The sequence below is a fragment of the Strigops habroptila genome, chromosome 3, assembly GCF_004027225.2.
Source record: "Strigops habroptila isolate Jane chromosome 3, bStrHab1.2.pri, whole genome shotgun sequence".
Lineage (NCBI taxonomy): Eukaryota > Metazoa > Chordata > Aves > Psittaciformes > Psittacidae > Strigops > Strigops habroptila.
Window position 1 is genome coordinate 77,130,287 of NC_044279.2, and position 22,891 is coordinate 77,153,177.

General features: G+C 39.8%; 1 protein-coding gene across 3 annotated transcripts in view; it reads right to left on the bottom strand.

Moving 5' to 3' along the window:
• The window catches only part of MRTFA (myocardin related transcription factor A), a 98,199-nt gene that overhangs the window by 24,550 nt on the left and 50,758 nt on the right, over positions 1-22,891 (bottom strand). For 2 of the 3 annotated variants that reach the window (XM_030478348.1, XM_030478350.1), the window contains one exon: positions 5,481-5,546. In XM_030478348.1, the coding sequence (XP_030334208.1) occupies positions 5,481-5,487 (7 nt within the window). In that variant the 5' untranslated portion in view covers positions 5,488-5,546. Of the gene's footprint in view, positions 1-5,480; positions 5,547-5,682; positions 5,702-22,891 lie in introns of those variants that run through there. The other variant, XM_030478349.1, reaches the window with a different exon arrangement.

Below are 22,891 nucleotides of genomic sequence, written 5' to 3' on the forward strand. Positions count from 1 at the left end.
ATTCTATACACAACGAGCCAGGAAATAGCAAGGTTTCAGGGGTTAAATGGAATATTAAAGAAAAAAGTGTTATTATTTTTAGATTTAAAAGGCTTTACAGGTTTGGACATTTTATTAAACAAGTCTGGGAGTAATGAGATTTACAGTCCATAACTCCCTATCCTAAACGAAAGTACAGTTTCAGCTTGTTTTGTGGAAAAAAAGGTATGAAAGTAAAGCAATTACCAACGGGCTGAAGAGCAGACATTAGATGACAGCGAAGTAAAAATTAGTATTTTTGTTTTGTTACTATAAATATATTCCAAAAACTATAGGGAACACCATTATGAAGACATGATACGTAAAGCAGTAAGAGAATGATGGGAACATGTTATGCAGCAGAGAGCAGGAAGAGCTCTTTCGGGGTGTTAAAGCAAGTGGTTTAACTGCAATTCAAAATATAACACTCAACAATCTTTAAATGTCAGCTGTGTAGCCACGCTGCCACACTTCTGAATCAGTAAAATTCCACATAAGCATAGCAGTTCATATTCTAAGCTAGCCTTTAGATGGAAGATAAAATATTATTGAGACATTAAGAACTGCACCTGAAGTTAAAAGCCTAGAGACAGAACTTTAGACACTTAGAGGTGGTAAGCATTTCGCTTCCTGAAATCAATACCTCGAAGATCCTTGTTTTCTTGTGATGGTAGCTGTGCTGGACGCAGAAGACCAGTTACAAGGTTTGCCTAGATGATGATCAACACTGATATGCCAAAGCATAAACTGTGTTCTGTATCCTTAAATCACTGTGTCCCCAGTAAACGGCAATTCCTTTGGAATTAATTATAAGAAATGTCTCACAGGCCCCCGAAAAAGCAAATACTGTACTGTAGTTTTATAACAAATACTAAATTTTATCTATTAACCTGACTGCTACCAAAAAAAAAAATAAAAATTAAAAATGCAGCTAGTGACATGACTGGCCTAATGAGATTGTAATCATTAGACCGCCTACTCTATTACAATCATTCTGAATTGCATGATGTGTTGCAATTGAACTATGGCATGCTCCTCTCGTGTAGTCCAGAGATAAAATACACATCCTCAGGAGGGTCTGAAACCAGCAGCACAAGATTCACAAATCTTATATTCCAAAATACGCTCAAGCAACTAACAGGCTGCACGTCCAAGCAGAAAATGGCATCAGAGTGTAATTCAGACCTACAGCATGGGAACACCTCAGCATCTGTAAAGAGTCACATCAGAAAACAGCACAAACTCCATTCTTTTTGGATTCTACACATATTTGTGTAGTGTTTGCTTTCCAGGATGCAGTATATCTACATATATATTTTGTGTGGGCACAAAAACTAGCAAACACCAGATACACTGGAGAGAAAAAGAAGCTCCTAGAAATTCTCTGCGTGTACCATAGCCTCACTCCCAGATTTCAGTCCAGACGATGCCCTTTTCAAAGGCTGCCCTTTCAGATAGTCACCAAGCAGTAAAGCAACAAAAGGCACACTCCCAGAAATTACCTTCTACTTCTGTTTCACCTGCTTAAGTGAATCTGACAGTCACAACAGCTTTCCTGCTGGACTGTGCCACATGACAACCTTTCATGCTTGCCTGTATTTTATGTTTGCAGCCAGAAGCCACAGATCACAACCCTGATGGATAAAACAATGGGCATGTGAAGCTTTAAACCTTGCAAAAGAGAAAAAGCACAACATATTTTGCAAAGCAGAGTATTGCTTCATTTCCCAAATGTCTTTCCCCTAAGAATTTTTGCTGTTTTAGTTGAAGATACTTTCCACGCATCTTTCTTCACTGATGCACATTAGCTACTGCTTTAGATATTCCTTTCAAGGGTGGAAAACTGGGTGTTTAATACCCCCCCCCCGAAAATTTCTATTAGCTGTAACCTTTAAATTTGACACTGTAAAAACTGACAGCATCTGACTGTTCTTCTACAGCATGACAGAGTTCAAAGAGTTGAGCACAGACAGCAGAATTTGTTTAGCTCGCATTTTATGAAGACAAGAAGATGAAAATCACCTCTGCATAGCTATAAAAAATGCAAATAGCAAAAAACCTTGTCTGCACTATCAGAAAATAGGCCAAAACCTGAATAAATTTTAAAACTGTGTTTCTAAATAGTCCTTCTAGCTCAAATCACAGGTATGTCAGATGCAAGAGAAGACTTGCTTCCCATCCCTTTCCTATAGGCAATTGAGAATTTTAATCTTCAACTAATGAATCCTGCTACTAGTAAAAGGTTACACCAAGTGATAACAGAAAAGCAAGAAGAACTACTGAAGCATAAACCCCAATTATTTTGAACCCTCTGTCACTGCTTATGTTTCATTTCTTACTATAATACACTAATTTTTTAGTGGAGCATAGCCCTACTGTACATGGCTGGGGGTTGGAAAGGTTATTCAAGCGAGATTAAGTGTACTGGTTAAAAAAATGTTGAGACATTGGCCTTTCCTCTCTACCATATAAACAAGATTCCACATGGGATAAAAGTAAACAATTCCCAGCTCTGTTCTGAACAAGCAAAACAGAAGTGGTGTGACTCTCATTTTAATGTGATACAAATGTGTCTCCTTCCACTCCTTTACAGTGTCCAAAAATCCTGTGTTGAGGGAAGCCTGAAATAAATTTCTCTTCTAGGACACCAAGCTGAATGTAAACACCATGTAAGACCTACACTGCAGTCAGGGGAACCAAAGGTACCAAAGTGAGTTTGCACACTAGGTAGCTTTTAATGTAAACCAAAAACTTTTACTTTCATCACACTTGGTTAATGGATTTGTGCACATCTGTTTGGCTACAAGATCCAGGAACTGATCTGTATTAAAGGCTAATCTAAATGAACATGTAGGATAGCATAGTAAGACCAAATCTGCACAGAAAAAACAATTGATGCTGAGGAACTGACATACACACTCCATACGTGAAGGTGAAACAGGAGGTGTGGTGCCAGGCAAGTTACAGTCTTGATCCATGGACTGAATGCCTATTAGCTGTAGGCAGAATATTTTCCAGTTTACTTTCATCCCAGTTTAATCCAACTCTCAAACTTAATTTCATGGTGCAAAGCAACATACAGTAGGCAGGTGCAATCAGGAGCTTCACTTCAAAAGCACCTTCCTGACACAAGCTATAATGCTAATGTAGATACAACCACAACTACCACAATTCTTTCAAGAATGTTAAGGATCTCCAGATGAAAAATTAAGGCTAGAAGCCAATCAGCATTTCACATGGAAAAAGTGATCCAGCTCATTTATTTCAACACCAAACCATCCTCTGGATTCCCACTTTTATATTTTTGTTCAGTCATCATGAAGGGCTGTGTGGGGCTTGGTTCCTAACGTACTTAAGGGGGAGACATGGGGCCCAGTACAGCCATGTTTAGTAGTAGATGATAGAGAACAAGATTAAGTACCTAAATGTGTCCACAGATAGGGGTAGCGGGCAGACTGATGAATGAATAACTTGCATATTGCCAGTATTAAGTAAAAATGTCTATTCTGAACTGCTGAAAGTAGAAGCAAAGCTGTCTTGGCTCTGAGATGCCTTCAGGAGGAACATGGCCCCTAGTCATCCGCTGTATTTCTCAGGTTAAAAAAGGGACTTCTGCTTTAAGTATCACAATCATTCTCACATCTGATCTTCCCATTATAAATGGCCCAGCCAAATAATATTTTAATCATTTCCCTATGTGTGGTTATTGCCAGTTGGCAGGTATGGGGAAATGATACCATGACTTGGAAGGAACTAATTCCAAATCATGTTTAGAACAGATCTACTAAAGTGTTTTTTCTCCACTGCAGAAAAGGTCTTTTCATGTGTCAACAGTATTTTCACAATGGTATTTCACTGAGCATTCTTCCTTGGTCCATCATAAAACTCACATGTAAGAGACCTAAATGAAGCAACAAAGGGCATAAGTCTTCAAAGACTAGTTATTTCGGCTGTATTTTAAGCAAATTTAAGACTAATTACTCTGGGTGCCTTACTTGAATTACTTTCAAGGGCCTCATTTTCAAAGGACCCATAAAACAGACCCCTCTCAGGAATCACAAGTTTGGCCAGCCACACTTTGAAGAAAGCTAGTATTGAACATGCAGCATTTGCATACATACCCACCTAAAGCAGGAGACCACAAAGAAGTCAGGAACATTTTCTTCTGGGAAGCATTATTAAAAGGGTAGAGGCCCTGGGACACTAGTCTTTCATCCAAAAGTAAGTGTATTCTGTAGAAGCACGTATACAAGTTCCCCAAGTAAAAACAAGACAGCCATGATGTACTATATCCAGACAGGACAACCTTTCCTTTTTTATTTGTTAACAGAATTCTAAGTAAGGGTCCCAGAAATATCTTGAGCATTTCACTGCCTTCCAGTGAGCCACTTCAGCTGGCAAGAGTGCTGTTGACAGTTTCTCTTCATTCAGAGAGTTGACAGCCTAACCTTACTCCTTTAGCAAAGTCTAAGTCACATCACTGTGTCATATTACAGTGTGCACGCCAGAAATAGAAGCAATGAGAAACGCCTCATTATTACACTGTCTTCAAGTAAGGCTTGTGAAATGGGGGAGAGGAAAGGTTTTTGAAAGAAGAAAAACACACTTGATCCATTGCCTTTTACTACAGCTGTTCAGTGAAAATGAGAGGACCTCAAAAATAAAACATTTGCTCTTTGGTCATGCTTCAAGTTGTCACCTGTAAGTCATCTAGTTCGGAGGTACCAAAGCATGACAAAACTATTTGTCAGATATCTTTTTGCATTTTGGGGGGAAGGAAGGAAAAAAACAAACCAAACCAAAGTCCCCTTCTCCAACACTAACCTGACAATGAATATATTAAAGCTTGACACTAGGATATGTGTCCACCCAGAAAAGTAAAAGTTCTCTGGCTCCACAGATTTTGCCTTCCCCTGCAGAAAGGGGAATGGCTGATGCCCATAGGGCTCTTTCTAGATGTGTTTTCTAGCTGCAAACATAAACAGGGCCCCTTGTAGGTTAACATCTTGTACCACTGCCTGTTTTCAGCTGGTTTATGGAATAAGTACATACAAAGTTAAAACTGGCGAAGAGGTCTGGGGAGCTGACAAACAAGAACAGAAACTGCAGAGGCAGGAAGCCTGTTAAAAGACCGATTACCAGCATGTGTCAAATATATAAGGCACTTCTGACATAGTATGTTCTCAATAGGACTGTTGTGCACTGTGATCAAATACGAACATTGTTTTCAAGCACAGTTATGCTTACAGCCGTTACTGTCTTCCTCAGTATTGGAGGTGGCCCCGTACCTAGTACACCAACACTTCAGAAGGACCAAGCTGGGTGGGACAGGGTGGGGCTGTTACATATGATGTTTTTCATGCAGAAACAGAGAACCTGATCTTTCGAATCATATGTGAAACCATCCTCCTCTCAAAAACATGTATAAAAACACCAAGACAAAGAGTTTATGTGATACTTACGCGGCATGATCCCTTGGCTCACCAGCTCCTCCCGTGTGCGTCGCTGCTGGAGCTTCAACTGCAGCACTGCACAACAGCAGAGAGAGGGAAAAGAAGGAAACCCATCAGTGCAAGAAACAACTGAAAAGACATTTTCAGGCGCATCTTGTTTTCTTCTTTGGATGCCAAGACAACAGCAAGCAGCAGAATGAGAAGAGCCCACCTCCCACCCTGCTCCCCTACCCCCGTGCAATTGCAGAAGTGGCTGTGAGCAGTCAGGTTTCCGTATTCTGCTGTGGGTAACGGAGAGGAAGTTGCATAGGGTCTTGGCAGGGTGATAAAAATCCACAAAGCCGGGCCTGTTTCTCAATTCTTTCTAGAGCACCAGCTTCTTTCCAAACCATTAAGATGAGAAAACAAAGAGAAACACCGGCTGACAGTCCTCCAATAAACACCAAGTGACACCCCAGCTGCTAATGCCTCCTGAAAACTCTAATTACCATGTGCAGATTAAATTGATATGACAAAATTATTGGTCATTACTCTAAATTACAAGGCTGATTTCCTTCCTCAACTCAGAAACATCTTGTGAAAGTGAAATATCATGGATATATCTAGAAGTGTCCTTGTTCTGCAGCAAAAGGAATCCATAATCACTAGAATTTTTCCTATTTATTTTAGCATAACAGAACATACACATGACCTGTGTGAAATGCAATTATCTTGTTTTTTTTTTCTAATGCAAACCTCTGGAATAGTCACAATTTTAACATTTAGATTATAACAGCAGTTTCCCTTTAAACTATACAATCAAAGCAACATTCTAGAGATTCTTCTTACAGCCAAAGACAGTTTCCATATGCAAGGGACGTTTCAAAACTGAAGAAAAGAAGTATCACATGCATGTGTGGACACACACATATATCAATTTAGGACAACCTGAGTGAACATCAATAGATACTGAATCCCATTTGCAATCAAGCTCAAGCTCCTAAGTATTCTCAACATAAAGTATAACCAAATTAATGGCATGGCATCTTCCGTTTTCATTTCAAATTCTCTTATGTCTGTGGTGTAGTCAACATAAGAGAAGTCCACACAAAAGTAATGGAACCACCAGAGAGCAAAACTGCTCTAAAGTCTAATTATGCAATCTCATTATAACCCTTATGCTTCCTTTCTCAAGTACTTTGTTTGCCCAATACATTAATTTCATACATCACATCCAAATTTATACCATACACTCCCTAACATAGGGATCAAAGAAATTTAAGGGAAAGATGCCACTTTGTCTACTTACACACATCATCACGTTTTACCTGTTTCTTTCAACCTCCTGTTTGCAGTTTGCGTTTGACTAGAATACATCTTTGAGTAAGGGTTCTGGTCTTTGTATGAACTTCACAAGGGATCCATTCTCTTCCTTCGTTGTTTGCACAGCAGCTAATCACCCTCACTTAAATGCACACTCAAATTCTCACTTGGATTTGTCTAGATTCCACTTCCATTGGCTCTTGATGTACTGTTTATGACAGAATATACTTCCTACCTATGGAGGTATTCTGTGTGCATAGTGTACAACCAAGTCACTTCTCTTCTGTTTCTTAAGCCAAACTAGGATTTCTTAATATATGCATCCTGGGCAGCAAACTGCTGCCTTTAGTATGGGGAAGGGAGAGAAGGAGGGAGGGTGTACAGAGAGTGCCATGCTAATTCTGTGTGGGATCAGCCAAGAGCCAGAACAAGGAGGAGGGAACACAGAGGGGAAGGAACAGGCCCTTTGTTTGGCTGTGAAACTGCAAACAGAAGTGGTAGTCCCACACTCTTCCTCTCACCCAGCATGCGATCGCACTCCTACTTCTGTGCTAGTGTGAGGGCTAACACAGTTTCATGGCTGGCCTGTTCACAGAGCTCTTCCATTTGCTGGATTTGTTTTGAGGTGATCAAAATCCGTATCAGGTGATGACACATCTACAAAAGCACTTCATCTAACAGCTTGCTGCAAGAGTCAAATCTCTCACTCACCACATCATCTCTCATGTTCCCTGACTAGTGGCTGGACTCAATGTCACGACAGACAGCACAGCCCAATCAAAACAGGGAATAGCTTTCTGTCTCATTAGTGAGTTGAAGAGGATGACTCTATATCCAGGTATTTGTTAACACTAACATAAGGTGGGTGTGAGACATCATCCTTCCAGCAGCTGTACGCCACTAAGTGATTTCAGCCCTATTAGGTAACGGCACATTAAATCTCTGGCTGTATGGCATTATTTCCAGTAGTGAGCCATTTCAGAGACTCATTTCCATTCCCTAAATTAGCACATCTCACTAAATTTATACAGGCAAGGCACAGACCTATAGCATCAGGTCCACCTCCCCAGCTTTAAGTGCAGATAATCTCATCATTACTCTTCCTTGTGTCTTCCCATTTACACATCTAGCAATGGATATTAGTTCTTTTTGCCACTCACAAGGGCCATCTACTTTCCCTCCCATTTCCAACTACACCTACTATTTATCTTTCACCTTCCAGAGTCAGGGATTTTCAGCTAAAAACTTGCTCACAGAGGTGTGGCTGATATTTTTTGCTCCTTGGTGCATAACTCTGCCCTCACCTGTATTTATGCACATTTTGGCCAAACTGTCAACAGTTTGCCTAAATTATCTAAATAATTTCCCATCTTTCTAATGTCATTATTTATGCCTCCACTAATCTTTGCTCCATTCACACTGTTACCAACACTGATCCAATCTAGAAACACTTTTCTGCTTTCTTGGATTACAGTCAGCTCTTAATCCACTTAAGCAGTACTTCATTAAATTCAAAGGTACTTTTTAAACCCAAAATAAATATACCATGCTACTAAGTTAAAGACATTATAAAAGTGTTTTAACACCCAGACAAAACCTCTAGCAACCAAATTTCATGTATCCAAACAACAAAACCGTATTTGAGCAGACCTGTTCTCACAAACTGAAAAGCTGAATAGTGTGATTATACTGCTATTCTTATACCATCTAAATTCTTTATCAAATTTTCCATAGTATTTTTCCTGGAACTGATACCAGATGAGCCACTCTTTACTCACGTACCCTTTTTCAGTAGTGATGCAAAATGTTGCTGGGCTTTAGCTCTTCTGAAGTCTCCCAGCTGCTCCCAGATTTATTAGAAATCAGTCTCAGACAGACAGCTAGGGACTCCACCAAATGACTTTAAATTCCCTTCCTGACTTCAGCTTCCCTTATGAATTTTCTAAATATACCTTATTTCTATATCAGTTACCATCTACTACCCTTTTTCTGTACCCATAATATACACCTTTTATTTTTAAACACCATGTCCCTTCACAGCAAGAAACTAGCAACTGTCCAGACAACTAAACTGGAGAATAGGAAAAAAGTCATTTTCAGGATACTTTTAATAAGCACTACGTAATTCCTGGGATTTCTGAATATATGTACAAACATCTTAAGCACAAGTTATAATCAGCACATAATGCACTTTTTTTCCAATACAGCTTACTTTTGTGGCAGGGAGGAGGGCAACAAGGATTACTTGAGTTCACTCCTGAATTCATTTTGGCTTAAGTAAGTACTTGGAGTTCCCAATGCCATTTCATATATTTAGGAGATCACCTGTTTACGTGTGCAAGTGTGTGAATCCTATATATAGATTAACAGATGTCCCAAGCACCAATCCAAGGCTGTTGTACATGGAGCTCAGCCAAAGGTCTAGAATGACCAGAGAAATCCAAAGTTACTCAGACCGGAGTGTAAGTCTTTCAGTTACAAACCAATAATCTTCTGCTTCCTTTCTCCTGAAAGTAAGTTCCTGCCATACTGGTACCCTTCTACTCACCTCTCATTCAACTTGTGGCACAGTCCATGCAATATTTTGAGGACTTTTTGTGCCTGTCTAATTTTCCCACTTGAAATTGAGCATAATTTATTTATTCCACAAATACGAAAAATTCTGAAATATAAACTTTGAACAACATTCTTGTATCTCTAATGAACTGGTCCAAGAATGAGTAAAACATGCCAGAGAAATCTGGGAGCTGGTATAGAGGGCTGCAGCCAGCAGTTTAAAAGGAGGGGTAGAGAAGAATTGCGGGCGGGCAGTGTTCTAAGAGACAAATAACATCATGATACAGCTGCTTTCAACAGAGTTACACTGTTAGTGAGCTACAGCAAGTCATGATTATTTTTTATTTCTCGTCATAAAACTGCCTTAATAGGGAGCCCATACATCTATTCCAAGACCAGAGCTTACTTCTGCCTGCTCATGGCTGGTGTCAGCTCACAGCAGTATATGCTTAATGTATACAGAGGCTGCATGCATATGGACGCTTTCAGGCCACTTAACTCTAGCTGTAGTCCAGGGGTGCAGTAGTAGTAGGCAGTAGCAAGAACAAATATTTATGATGAGCTAAGTTGTTTTTTGCAGCTCGTCATCTAAATCTGCATCGGCATGCCTGCCCTTACACATACATCTCTGAAAGCACTTCTATTTCTAAACCACACTTGGAGTTCAATAGTGTGACTAGAGCTACTACAAAAAACTAGACTACAAGCTCTGCATCTCAGCACTTCAAGAGAAAAAAAAAATAAAAAAAATTTCTCATTTTAAGACTATGTCACATACCAGGACAGGTTTATGACCAAAAAAAAAATCTTAAAAATTCTGCATTTCCTGTTTCTTGGAAGCTGGTGAAAAGAAGCACACAGCTCTGAACTGCAGCCTCTGGTGAGGCTCCGTGAATGTTATATGGAATACAGACTTACTGCCAAAAGGACTCTGTGCTCACACCTCTACAAAACCTTTTCTTCTCAGGAATCCCAAGTGCTACTCAAGGTTGCCCAACCAAGGTAATGATTACGCACAGCCATATGGTGGATTACAACAGAGACAGCACGAGCAGTGGTGCAGAACAGGAAGGGAGGAAGGCTGTTGTAGCAAAACAAAACCCTATAGAGGGGGTGAGGGAGGCAGAATTCCCTGGAATTCAGGCTGGGATACCCATGCAAAAAAGGCAAGTGCAAGACAAAAAACACATATTAACTAGATAGGCTGTATGCTCACAGACATGATTTATTGATTTTGTAAATTCAGTGCAAGCAATCTGCCTGACAGAGAAATTCATCCTTGCAACCCAATCAATAAGCCATGTGATTAGAAAGAGAAACTATGAAAGAACAAGTGAAATTAGCCTAACTTCATTATCTAAGCTGAGGAAAGTGCAAGCGCAAGTAAAATCAGTAAAAAGCAAACTATGCACTTTAATGCCCATAAGGAGTCACGGTCATTTCTTTGTACACTGTTCAGCACCTCCGCATACCCCATTTGAAAGTCCTGTGCTACAGCATCTGCTTAACTCCACAAGAAAGCATGAATGCAGTACAAGCTGGTGTGGAAACCTGCCAGTTAGATCATCAACTCCTCTACCTTTTGGTAGCAATGGAGATTTTTTAAGAGAATTTTTACTGGCCTAGCACTGAGCAGGTCTGACTGGGTTTACTTTGTGAGGGTCACAGACCACTGCCTGGGGAAACATGGCACTAGGCCACCATTTGCAGCCCACACATATTTTTCAATCTTTTAGTACAACGTGTATAACACCATTAGATGAAACCAGCAGCCTATGTGCAACCAACTTAATTATAATATGCAGCCATAAAAGATGACTTTGATGACATGGGATATTGCTGAACTAAATCATCACAGCTGTTTGTGGAGAACTGGGGCCTCTAACTGAAATGTCACAGTGCCATGTAACTACTGCTTTGATGGGTGAAGCCACCTTTCCACTTACCACTTGGCCAGCAGCAGCCCTTCTAATTACATTGAGAAGATCATTTTTTTCCTAGTTTCTGATTAAATAGTCACATTTGACCAGTATCAATGCCAAATTCAGCTTTGGAATATGCAGCACATCAGCCATTGTTTTCACTGTTTCAGTTATATCCGACATTTATGACTGAGTTCAGTTCCTTGGAGACATGGTGTGAAAACCCTTCCCTCACACTAAAACTGGTTTGTGAGCATTTTTCAGCTGTGCCTGCTTACAAAACAAATGTTGACTCGCATTAGCCATTTCATGCTTCAGCAAGAAGCCAGATTAGATTCTAGTTCATATACCAGCAAGGGCAACATCTGCTAAACTCCAGTTGCAACACCTTTCTGTACAGAAGCACCAAAGGGCGGTTAGGATTACCAAATTTTCTGTAGCATCTACAAGAAGCTGTAAGAAAAATTCAGCTCTCATTGTTTGTGATCAACGAGTGAGTATACAATGGTCAAAATTAATCTTGAAAATAACTCAAACTGCTGGGATGGATGGATGACTTATATTTTTTTCAGAGCTGCGTTTTTCTGGCACTGTCAACAACACCCCCCATATCACACAGAATGTGCTAGAACGGAGTTACCAACAAAGAAAAGCCAACTTTTCGTGCCCTTTTTAAAAGCAATTTTCTGAGCCTAACAGCATTTTAATCCACTAACTGCTGATGGGGAATACATGCTGGCTTTGCATTTAAGCAGACTGTGCAGTTAACAGAGAAGCATTTAAGTGAAACAGACTGTAAATGACACCCAAACTGCAGGGATTATATGACAGTTTGCTACCCTGGGAAGGGGATGCCAAAAATTCATGTCCCTCTGTGGGGTGAAGGAGAAGCAGCAGATACACTGTTGATCCTCACAATTTGCAAGCATCCACTGCGTTGTTTGTATAGCAGCCATACGGCTCTATTCATCTCAATGCATTTTAAAGAATAGCTTGGAGCAAGCCTGGGCAAAAGGACAGTTAAGCAGAAGTTTATTTCTTTACTATTTGAGACTATCTCACATTCCACTACCTCTTTTCTCTACTGCAGCCACAACAGCTGCTATTAAAATGCAGGCAGTTTCCCCAGCTCTTCCTTAGCAACCATACTACAGAGAAAATGGAGTTTGAGAGGGTAAAGAATAGAAAGAGAATTTGGTTTGGTCTCTTAAACTGCTACAAGAACCTTTCACACTAGAGGCAAAAGCCCCTTATTTATATTCATGCTGTGGTGTTCTCTTTGTGAGAAGTAGGATTGGGATGACTCTCCCTACACCCAAAGAGGAGGTCTGTGAAGCAGACCCTGAACAGGAAACAAAACCAGGATCAGGAGTGGTTCTCTACTGCAGGTCACATGAATGATGAAAAGTGGATTTCTTAGAAGAAATCTTAGCAGAAATCTGCATGTTCTGCTGCAACAGGTTTAGACGGGCAGGTGTCTCACATCAGTCTGAGGAACACTGATAAACTCCTTACCCAGCTGTGTCCAACAGAGACGACTGCAGGTACAAAGCCAAACAGGAGGTTTAACCAAAAAAGCCATACGGCTGCATCCAAGGCAGATCCAGCAGAGAGGACTTGAAACTTTTTTCACGACCACCTTTTCTTTCTTACCTTCTTAGTAAGTTTTTGAGAGCATTAACAGTTTGTACATGTGAGAACAGGGGTACAGTTCTGCCTGATGTAGGCCTAAAACCTCTATCAAGAGATTCTTAAAAAAGAGAACAGATCCTTCCCCTCCAAAACAACAACTTTCAAAACATTTCACAGTAGATGTGCTAGTAATAATTCAAGGTTGCAATGTGGTCACGTAACACCAGGGTTGTTTTTCTCCATCCAGCACTTCTAAAAGCCTTTAGACTCTCAAATGCCCAGAAGCTTTTAAGAGCAGCTGAAAAGTACAGAAAAAGGAGCAACTGGTCATTTAAGAACACAAAAAGTGGAAGAAGAGAGAAAATTAACTGACTCTCACCCTCAGGACAAGAAGGGCTTGTTTCTTGATAAAATCACACTCTTCAAAGCTTCTACAGCTCAGAATGCTCTTGGGTCATACAAAATCATTAACGTGACATACAGCTTACGCATGCCTGCTGACAGATTAGATGCACTGTCTGTATGACTGTGTTCCAGAAGACTAGTTTTGGCTACTGGAAACAAAAAAACCTCAGGTACAGGGCAATAGCCCCTTTTTGCTGGGATGCTGCTGCTGGAAGAGAAATGTGAAATAGGAATTATTTTTTCAAAATGTTCTCAAAGGATGATGACATACTTGCATGTATTATCCTTTAACGAGTCAATGCTATGAGGCATTAATGCTATGAGACAGATAAATACAGATTCTTTAATATGGGTACTTTAGCAGAATCAAAGATCTCAACCTACAGAAGAAGCTGGTCCCCAAAGAATATGGAATCAGAAGCAAACACACAATCAAAAGCAAAAGGATCTACTTCCATCCTCACATATTACCAAAAGGTTGCTGGCTCACCCTGTGAGCACAGAATAACCAGCTACCTCAGCATTTTTGAGGCTTCGTATTAAATTTGATACAACATGGAAATCAAAGTAATACTTCGAAGATAAAGCCACTGTTTACAGCAATTTTAGTTTTGTTAGGACACAGCAGTACAAACAAAAGCAGTAGAATGGCCTATGTACCATTAAAGACATAATATGATCTAACTTCCAGAGAGGACAGAACAGTTACTCCTGTCGTTGGTTCTCAAAGGCTCAATTCAGCATTGGCATTCTGAGGCAGTTAAAATATGTAGATACAAAAGGAAGAACAAGTTCACAGTCTTAGAAGTTTACAATCTCAGTCCTCAATATTGCACACAATTGAATGTGTTTATTTCCCAGGTGCTACTCGTGTATATGACTAAATATATGCAAACATGATTATTTCTACAAAAGTTATGCTGAATTTTGCAGGGTTCTTTTTATTTTTATATAAAAAATACCAGCAGTTGCTGTGCATTTCACAGTATTTGCCTTTACATTTTTTCTCCATGATTTAACTCCTGCTATTTCCATTAAACACGTAAAATTTAGGGGGGGTTAATGCCATTTTAATCATTGCTACTTCTTAATGCAATGCCAGCTTTGTCTTCTTTAATACTAAACTTTTTAAATCAAATAAATGTATTACTATTAGTACCTAAGTCTTTCCAGCGAATGCCTAAAAGCCCACGCTTATCCTAAAATCTTAGTACACCATGTAGTCCATTTCGGCACTCACTGAAACTGTTAAAACAGGACCTTAAGAAATTAGCCTGAAATATGTCTAATCTGATATATTTAGTAAGATATGCAATATGTAAAAATGTGCAAATAGCTTGTCAACAGGAAAAGTTGGTTTGCTTCCTGTGCAGGGTACTGATTCTTATAAGAACCATTTTGCCCCAGTAATACTGGTTAGATGAAAATTAACCATGTGAATAACTAGGCACATATCCACATCTATGGAATTTGGCTACCATGCATGATTCAACAAGATGACCTGTAACAAAATACCTAGGTGGAAAGGTCTACCTAAAATTGACACAACAGTATCATAACAGTAAATATTAGCTGTAATCAGCACTTGCTGATGCCATCTGTATATCCATTGTTACTATGTATGGCTGGAAGAGGAGCTTTGAGAGGGGGAAAACAGAGAGAATTTCCCAACTCCCTGTGTAAACTTGAGTCACAGACTCCTGATTTATGTATTTCCATGAAACAATGAACAAGGAGGAACTAACACTGCCCTTAACCACCTTGCTGAGAAGACCCTGGGAAGAAATTCCCCCAGATAATTTAATATGACATGGCAGATGAGGACAAATGAAGGAAAAAGAAGGAATGGGTAGCTATAACCCGATAATCAGATCTACAGCTGTCTACTAATGTGACAGTATAAAAGGCAAAGTACAGGGGAAAACCAAGTTTGAACCCTTTTAATTTTTTATCTTGTAAAGAAAAAGGTATCTCTGCCTGTAAGAAGAAAGAGCTCCAACCTTTTAGTTTTCCTTAAAGATGAGACACGAGAGTTGTTTGTATTTGTTCTGAAAAATTATACAGAAGAAAAAAGAAAAAAACGTATTTGGAGATACATCATAATCTGAACAATTTTTCATTTTATTTAAACCTCTGGGTTCAAGGGATAATATGTTTTTGTGTGCTTCTAATAAGCAGAAAAATATCAAGTCTTGAGACAGTGGCAAGACACATCCATAAAATACATGACTGGACATGTTTATAATACTAAAATTGATGTGGAAATCCTTCCATGCCTCTTTTATCAATAAGAGACATGGTCTAATATTTTTCCTTCATAACTCACCTCTGATACTGCAATTTCTGCTACAGCACAGTGCTCCAGCATACTAACAGCCTCTCACATCAAGGCCAAAAACTTCCTCGAACATTTCTCAGAGACTGTGTTGTTGGCCCAGTAATTCAGCCTTCCTTCTGCCACAGGGCACCCTCTACAGATAGAAGAGCTCCCTTCACAGAAATCATCTAATAGTCAAGATACCACAGAACTTCTGAGGTAACAGCTGGGACACCTTGACACATGAGCTCTGTTTTTGGGTTTCCCATTTAAACATGGAATAATTCTGTATTTCCAAGACCATTTCAGATTCTCAAACATCTAAAGATGTTTGGTTTAGTGAAACTAAATGCAAATGGGAGCAAATGTGTTTTTCCACAAATGGTAGAATAAAGGACTCAGAAAAAACCAGCAGTTCTTTAGAAGAAGTAATTAACCAGTTATATGGGAAACTCAGAAAGCTGGCCCTTCTCATTTTAATTTAGCTAGCTTGAGAATCTCCCAGCTTCAGCTGGTTGATTGTGCTGACAGTTATTTCAAGAGACATGGAACAGAAGTGGTTTTGCCCAACATGCATATTATATGCAAAATAAAGACTCAGAGCATTGTCTATCTGGTTAGCATTCCTGCCACCAGCTTCTGTCCAAGCCCCAGCATCCTCTCTCAGCAAGAATTTCAGGCGGATGCGACAAGGAATTACCACATTTCTTTAATTCATGGTAGTGAGAAATATCTTTGCTGTTTTCTCAAAGACTGCGAAGAACACATGCCACAATCATGGCATCTGAGGTTCAAATAAAGATCCCAGCCTTGGTACTGCAACACTCTGGTACCTTCTTTATAGTTTAAGCAAAATTTTATTACAATTCTGTTTCTACTTGTAAAAAAGTTACAAGTAGAAAGTTACAAGCTATGGCCATCATATCCATCTACATTAGAAACCAGTTCCTTCACAGCAGCCCAGTATGGAAGCTGATCTCCAGAATTCCTACTACGTACAATTACGTACACGTCAAATTCCCTCAAACTCTTTTAAACTCTGATCATACAACATCTACCTATTACTTTTTACTTTCTCTTTGGATATTTACTTTCTCTCAAAACTCTGGACTACAGATCTCCAGGACCAACTTTCTTGGGTTTTTCCACAAGGGAAGATCCACAGCATTGAAAACAAACCCGGCTAGGAGGCTTAATGTGGTTCTTAAGTGCTATCATAGCTATAAATACCTAAATAATACAACTCTGTGTAACAGGTCAATCAGCAAACTAAAAAAACCCATCAGCCCAGAATGGCCTGCATGACCACTGACTTCAGACTGGTAGACAAATTCTGCAGATGTTTAAAATGCTACTGCTGGCTCATTCCTCTAACTGAAGGGCACAGAGGAGACTGCTGGCCGCAGCAGGTACTCCCACACTCATTACACACAGTGGTTCTCTCCAACTGCTAACAGAGGTGGGCTTCTGCTAATACACTGAACAAAAGCAAGTGAAGGGCAGACACATTTCCTTTCTGTTGCTCCCTCCAGCAAAAAGGCAGGGGAGATAGCTACGTGGTGACAGTGTTTGCAACCGCTGTAGTTAGATTCACTGTCACATGTCAGTCCTGAAGATACAATCCTCGTTTTAAACTGCCTGCAGTCAATGTGACAGCTATTATTAGCAGCGGTAAAAGAAGTCTCTTTATGAGGCATAAAGGTACTACTAGTTTAGCATCTACTTCTAAAATGTTGTCTTCCACTTCTGAAAAGGGACGATTTGACATCAGAGCATGAAAAATGGTGTGAGCTGCAAGCAGGCTTAGAAGGACTTTCACATGTAAGTATAACACAGAAAGAGCCATGAAAGAGAAAGAAAGTGGAAGTGAAGAAAAAGAGCATCAGAAAGAGCACTCACTAAAATAAGCAAGAAAACCCACAGCTGTTTGCAGGGACAGGTTACATGCTGCTTGTAATACTGAGCAAAATACTCAAAGGGAACGTGTACATCGTGGCTTCCAACGCTGCCGTGAAATTTGCAGAGATGAGTAACCAAAGAACATAGCCACAGCCACACTCAATTCCTACAAAAAACACCACTATAGTCTCCATGCACTTAATACTAGAGAAACATGTAGCAGCATTAAGCTGGGAAACTTCACACAGAGAAAGTCTAAAGCAGATCTCTTCCTTCTGTAAACCAGAGAGTATCACTCAGATCCGCCCCCAACAATCCAGCTGGGCAGCACAGTGTTTGTGCCCTGACAAGTGTTTCAGTGAATAAGGCTGCTAAAGAGATGTTAAATGCGTTAAATGGGCAGCAGAGACATTATGGGCAATACCCTCAGAATGGCGACAGACCCATGAGCTGTCTTTGGGAATGGAGACCACAGAATGAGGTCTTTATAAGCATAGCTGCAACAGATGATCCCCAGCCCTACCATGTAGAAATAACCGTGATGGGCATTTCTACTGAAAACCTTTAAATAGGGTTGTTTTGGGGTTTTTTTTACAAAATATTTTCTTTACAGCTGCTTACTTCTTAAAGGTATTAAAATAAGATTGTCCAGAAAGCCTGGATTTCACTAATTTTTACTGTCAATTTTGGAAAGAATCCACGTCCCAAAGCAATATATCCTCTTCCTTATTACTGACCTTCTTTCACATTTCTTGTTAGCTTCATCAGCTTTGCTTTCTTGGAAGAACACTTACTATATTATGTACATAATGAACTTTGACAGTAGGTCACCTCCACAGTTCTTCTACCCATCAAACTGAACACTGATAAGCAAAAACCATTTTGTAGTTCTTACTAGTAATCACCATATTGCAATGTACTTCAGTTATTGTAGGTAAGCTCTTTGTTTGGAGAGGTACCAGGTTATTAAATTTTACATACCGCCAGGGAAAAATATTGTATCACCTTTCACTAGCCTAAATAAAAGAAAGAAAACCATGAGTTGTGCTCCATGTTAATGCCATTCAGCAGATTATGCATCCCTTACAGGCCTCCTGCAAGAAAAGAGAACACAATTTTCCCCATAGGCTCTCTGCATGTTTTCATTTGATAAACCTAAACTATGTCAGGACCCATATCCCGTTTTCTACCAGAAGCTGCAGAGGTTCTTGCCAAGAAATGTGCTGCTTTAACATTTTGGATCAAAATTTATTGATGCAGCAGGTGACAAAATCAGTAATTCAATGCTCAGAAAAGACTTGGGTAGATGGGAGTTGGCGCACGAAAGGAAAGACCTAAGCAGGCACTTATTTTTGGTATAGATATTCGATAAGTGTTGATCAATGACTTGCAGGTGTGACAGAAGACTGAAAAATCTGAGGTGACTACTGACAGATCTTACAGATGATAAAAGTACCGAGAGAAGATTTACACAGGCAACCTGATGTGGATCCAAAAACGTGAGCACAAACCACAACTGTCACTGACCCTTATCTTTAGGCAAGAGAGTCACGGTGACATCTGTCTGGCAAAGACTTTGAACAAGCATGTTAACTGCAGAAGTTGTTTCTGGATGCAAAACAGGCAATCTGAGCTTAAGCATCATAGTTCTGTTTTCAAAAAGGCATCTGCTTTTCAACAGTTCCCGGGAAACATCAGTCATTTGCTGTTTAAAAGTATAAATACAGATATTTTCTTCTAAAAAAAATAAACAGCTGCTAATTATCAAATAATGAATAAGTAAAAAGCCACACAAGTTTTTCCAAACTTTACTAATATGTTTCCCAGTTGCTAGCATTACCACTACCCCAGTGCCACTGCCATTGAACATGAAGCTCAGTTCAACTGTGAAAGAAATTCAGTTGACAGGACAGGAAAGTACTTACTGCAGATTTTACTTGGTATCATTACTAGTTCAAAGCATTGCCTGCATAAATGCTATTGACAGCTGTACTCATCATACCACACCCAGTTTCTATTCTTTTTGTTTTCTGTATGTGTTGAGTCCTTACACCTTCTTGCTCTTGCAGGTCCGAATGCACAACTCTTTCCTTTTTGCATTACTTTGTGCTAAAGAAAGTATTATAGTAGCCGGGTTTTGACAAATGAAGTAGATCACAGTGTGGTAAACAAGCTAGCCTTTCTCTGTCCCTCTCTTCCTCCTCCTCCTCCTCCTCCCATTCCCAGCATGAAAATAGCTAAAGCAACAGCTGGGGATCATTACACTGACAGGAATAGTTCAGTAAACTCCAAGAGGGAAAACATGTCATATCTAAAAACCCAAAAACACATTAGGGCAGCAGGACCAAAAAAAATATGTGAATTCAACTCCAGGGATAATGCTATGACTCTCTTTCCACTGATAAGGACTGACTTATAAAAGCCCTGGTCTTTCAGTGTTAACCCTTTCCCTAAGCTTCCCACTCATGTCATAAAGTTAGCAAATACCCTGAAACACCTCTACTTTTCACAGTCAAACGAGGCATACTGGGAATTAAGCAAAACTAAATTTAAATTGCCATCTTACTGCCAACTTTGATCCACCTCACGTTAATATATCATTATCATGGCACCTTCATGGCACCTCCTAACTTTTAAGCATAGTCACATTCACTGTGCTACACATCTGCAAGGACTAGTTGCAGCATGAGGCTAAAGGGAGTCTAACTATGTATGTCTGGTGTGCCCCTAGATTTGCCACAGGAAATGCCAGCAGAGTGGCTCCCCATACTTTCAACACGTTTTTTATGTCTTTCCATATCAGAGCACTATTTATATAAATAATTCAGAATCGTGGGACGTATCTGGCCATAATTCAGAGATGTGCCTGTTACATTTTGTGACAGTTTTCTGACGCACCTTAACCATGCATTTGCATGAGACACTGTTTTGACATCTCCCACAGTATCTTCAGGTCCACTCTGAAGTAGGAAGACACAGATCAACCTTTCCAGGAAAAGGTCACCCTATGTTCCTGTGGAGATGCCTCAGAGGCAGGGGCTGCCCTCTTGATGGGGATCTCCTTGGTGTGGAAAGCTTCCAAGTCTACTCGTGCAGGTTCTTCTGCCCTCTACTGGAAGAGGAACTGCCACTGACCAGCTCTAACTGGTCAGTGGCGTTTGTGACAATAAGGTCTAGGTCACTCATGAAGAAAGCAGTATGTTAACAAGCACTTGCATGACTCTTGATCTCTTCAAAGTACTGAACAGATATTAATAGTTTAATCAAAGGCTAAGCTAACTCAAATTACCTCACATTTGCTGTGGACCAAAAATGTGCATACAGCTACAGCAGATCAGATGGCATGCAGGAACTTGTTCGTGTGTCTGGCCTCTGAGACACAAATCTTGGAAAAAGACAGGTGAGTTTCAGTGCCACCCCCAAGTCACACTGAACATTTCTGAAGAGAAGACTTGCCTGAAAAAAAAGTTTTTCATTTAAGAGCAATGAATGAAGGACAGAGGTGGAAAAGTTGGAATTTACTGTTGAAATTTACTTGTGGAAGTACTTAATTCTAAGCTAGACTTACATGAATGCTAATTGGTTCTTAAGTAGCTTTCTGCAATTCTCTCTTTCTATCTCTTATGAGGGGCTATCATACTGTTGTGTTAACTGGTCTAGAAACTGCAAACTGGGTTCTGGTATTTGAAAACTAAATCATTCCAAGGCATTCTTGAATAGAAAACATGTTTATGGATTCCTGAATTCTAGGAATTTTACAAATAACTGCCCCAACACATACTTTTAAAAATACAAGCATATGTTTTTTGACTTCCCCATGTCAAATCCATTTACGTGTGGAAAAGATCACCAGTTTCCAAACTTCAATGTCAAGTCCCAATTCAAAAAAAATGAAATAAATCAGATTTAGGAGGCCATCTGTTTTCTAGAGGCAAGGAAATAAGACAAAGTCTGTTCCAGATAGCTGCTTCACATGAGATTCATTAAGGTACGAGCACTGTCAGTGTAATACAAACACTTCTTATTTGCCTGACTTTACTAAGAGGAGAAAGCAGACTGGCACCCATTCACCTGTATGTGGTAAAGAGTGAGGAAGAGAAATGCATTAATTTTCTGTCCTGGGTGATAACAAAACTAAGCCGTCCCATTTTTAGGGTACTACAACCATCATAGTTTCAGCTCAACGCTAATTCTGGACTTGCAGAGCTTTCGTAAGGGTTTACGCATGAGTGCATCTGCTTCTCCAGTGCCTGTAAGATTTGGCTCTGGAAAACACAGTGCATGCTACAGCATAAACACAACAGGCATCCCAAGACTGCAGGAGACTTGAATAGAGCAAAGCTAAAGGGTTATTGTTTTCTCTTCTGAAATGAAAGAAGCTGGAAGCATCTATTTCTCCTCCCTACCTTCCATTTGGCAGCTGGTATAAAGCCACTTTCCTCATCACATATGATATTAGAGTATCACGCATTAGACATGGGGTAGGCTGATGATATTGCTAGACTTTGCAGAGTCAACACAGCCTTTTCAATATGCAGAATTATACAAGAATTCAATTACCTTAATTCACTTCAACTTGAGACAGCCACAAACATTTTTTATATTAATGAAAGTATGACAGAATTGCATCTTTGTAGTTCTACACGTTATCCCACTGTAGAGTCTGTGGATAGTGACTGTAGTGACTGGATGAAAGATGTAGCCTGGCACATCCAAATGCAGAGTGCTCACCTTCTGTGAAAATCAATGCCTTGCAAATACAAGACAGCTGCAAGTTCTGACTTTTTTTATTTTGGTTTGGTTTTTTCTTCTGAAGATTGATGTGCTGCAGTTCTTTGCCTCCAGAGCAAAGTAATCTGGGAATTCTGCCTATACCAACGGATTTATAACTCCCGAACTTGACTTTGAGGACTGTGACTTCAGTTTTCTTTTCCTTTTCCATATTTGTTCAACAAACAGCATTCCAATTAAAAAAAAACCCAAATAAAAAAGGCAAGTGTATTTTAAAAATCTAATAACAAACTAATGCTTGATGTATATTAAAGAGGTTTGGTAGGGGGAGTGACAGTAGCGGGTAGAAACTTAACAGTTTTGTTTGGCAGCCTCAGCAGGCCTGGAGCTGCACATGAGAGAAAAATCCTTTAAATGCAATCATTTTCCACACACTGGCCATCTTTCCACAACAAACATGGCCTTATTTTATGTGGCTTTCTGTCCTCAACTCCTATCACTCTTTACTTTTCTGTCCAAAATGTCACTGAAAGTCATTTTCCGCTCCTTTCAGATCACAGTACTTGGAGTTGAAATTGTGCATCACTTCATTTCTGAGGCCACTGAGCTGAAGATCCTGGTTCACTCCTGCAAGTTTCCATTCAAATTTCACCTGT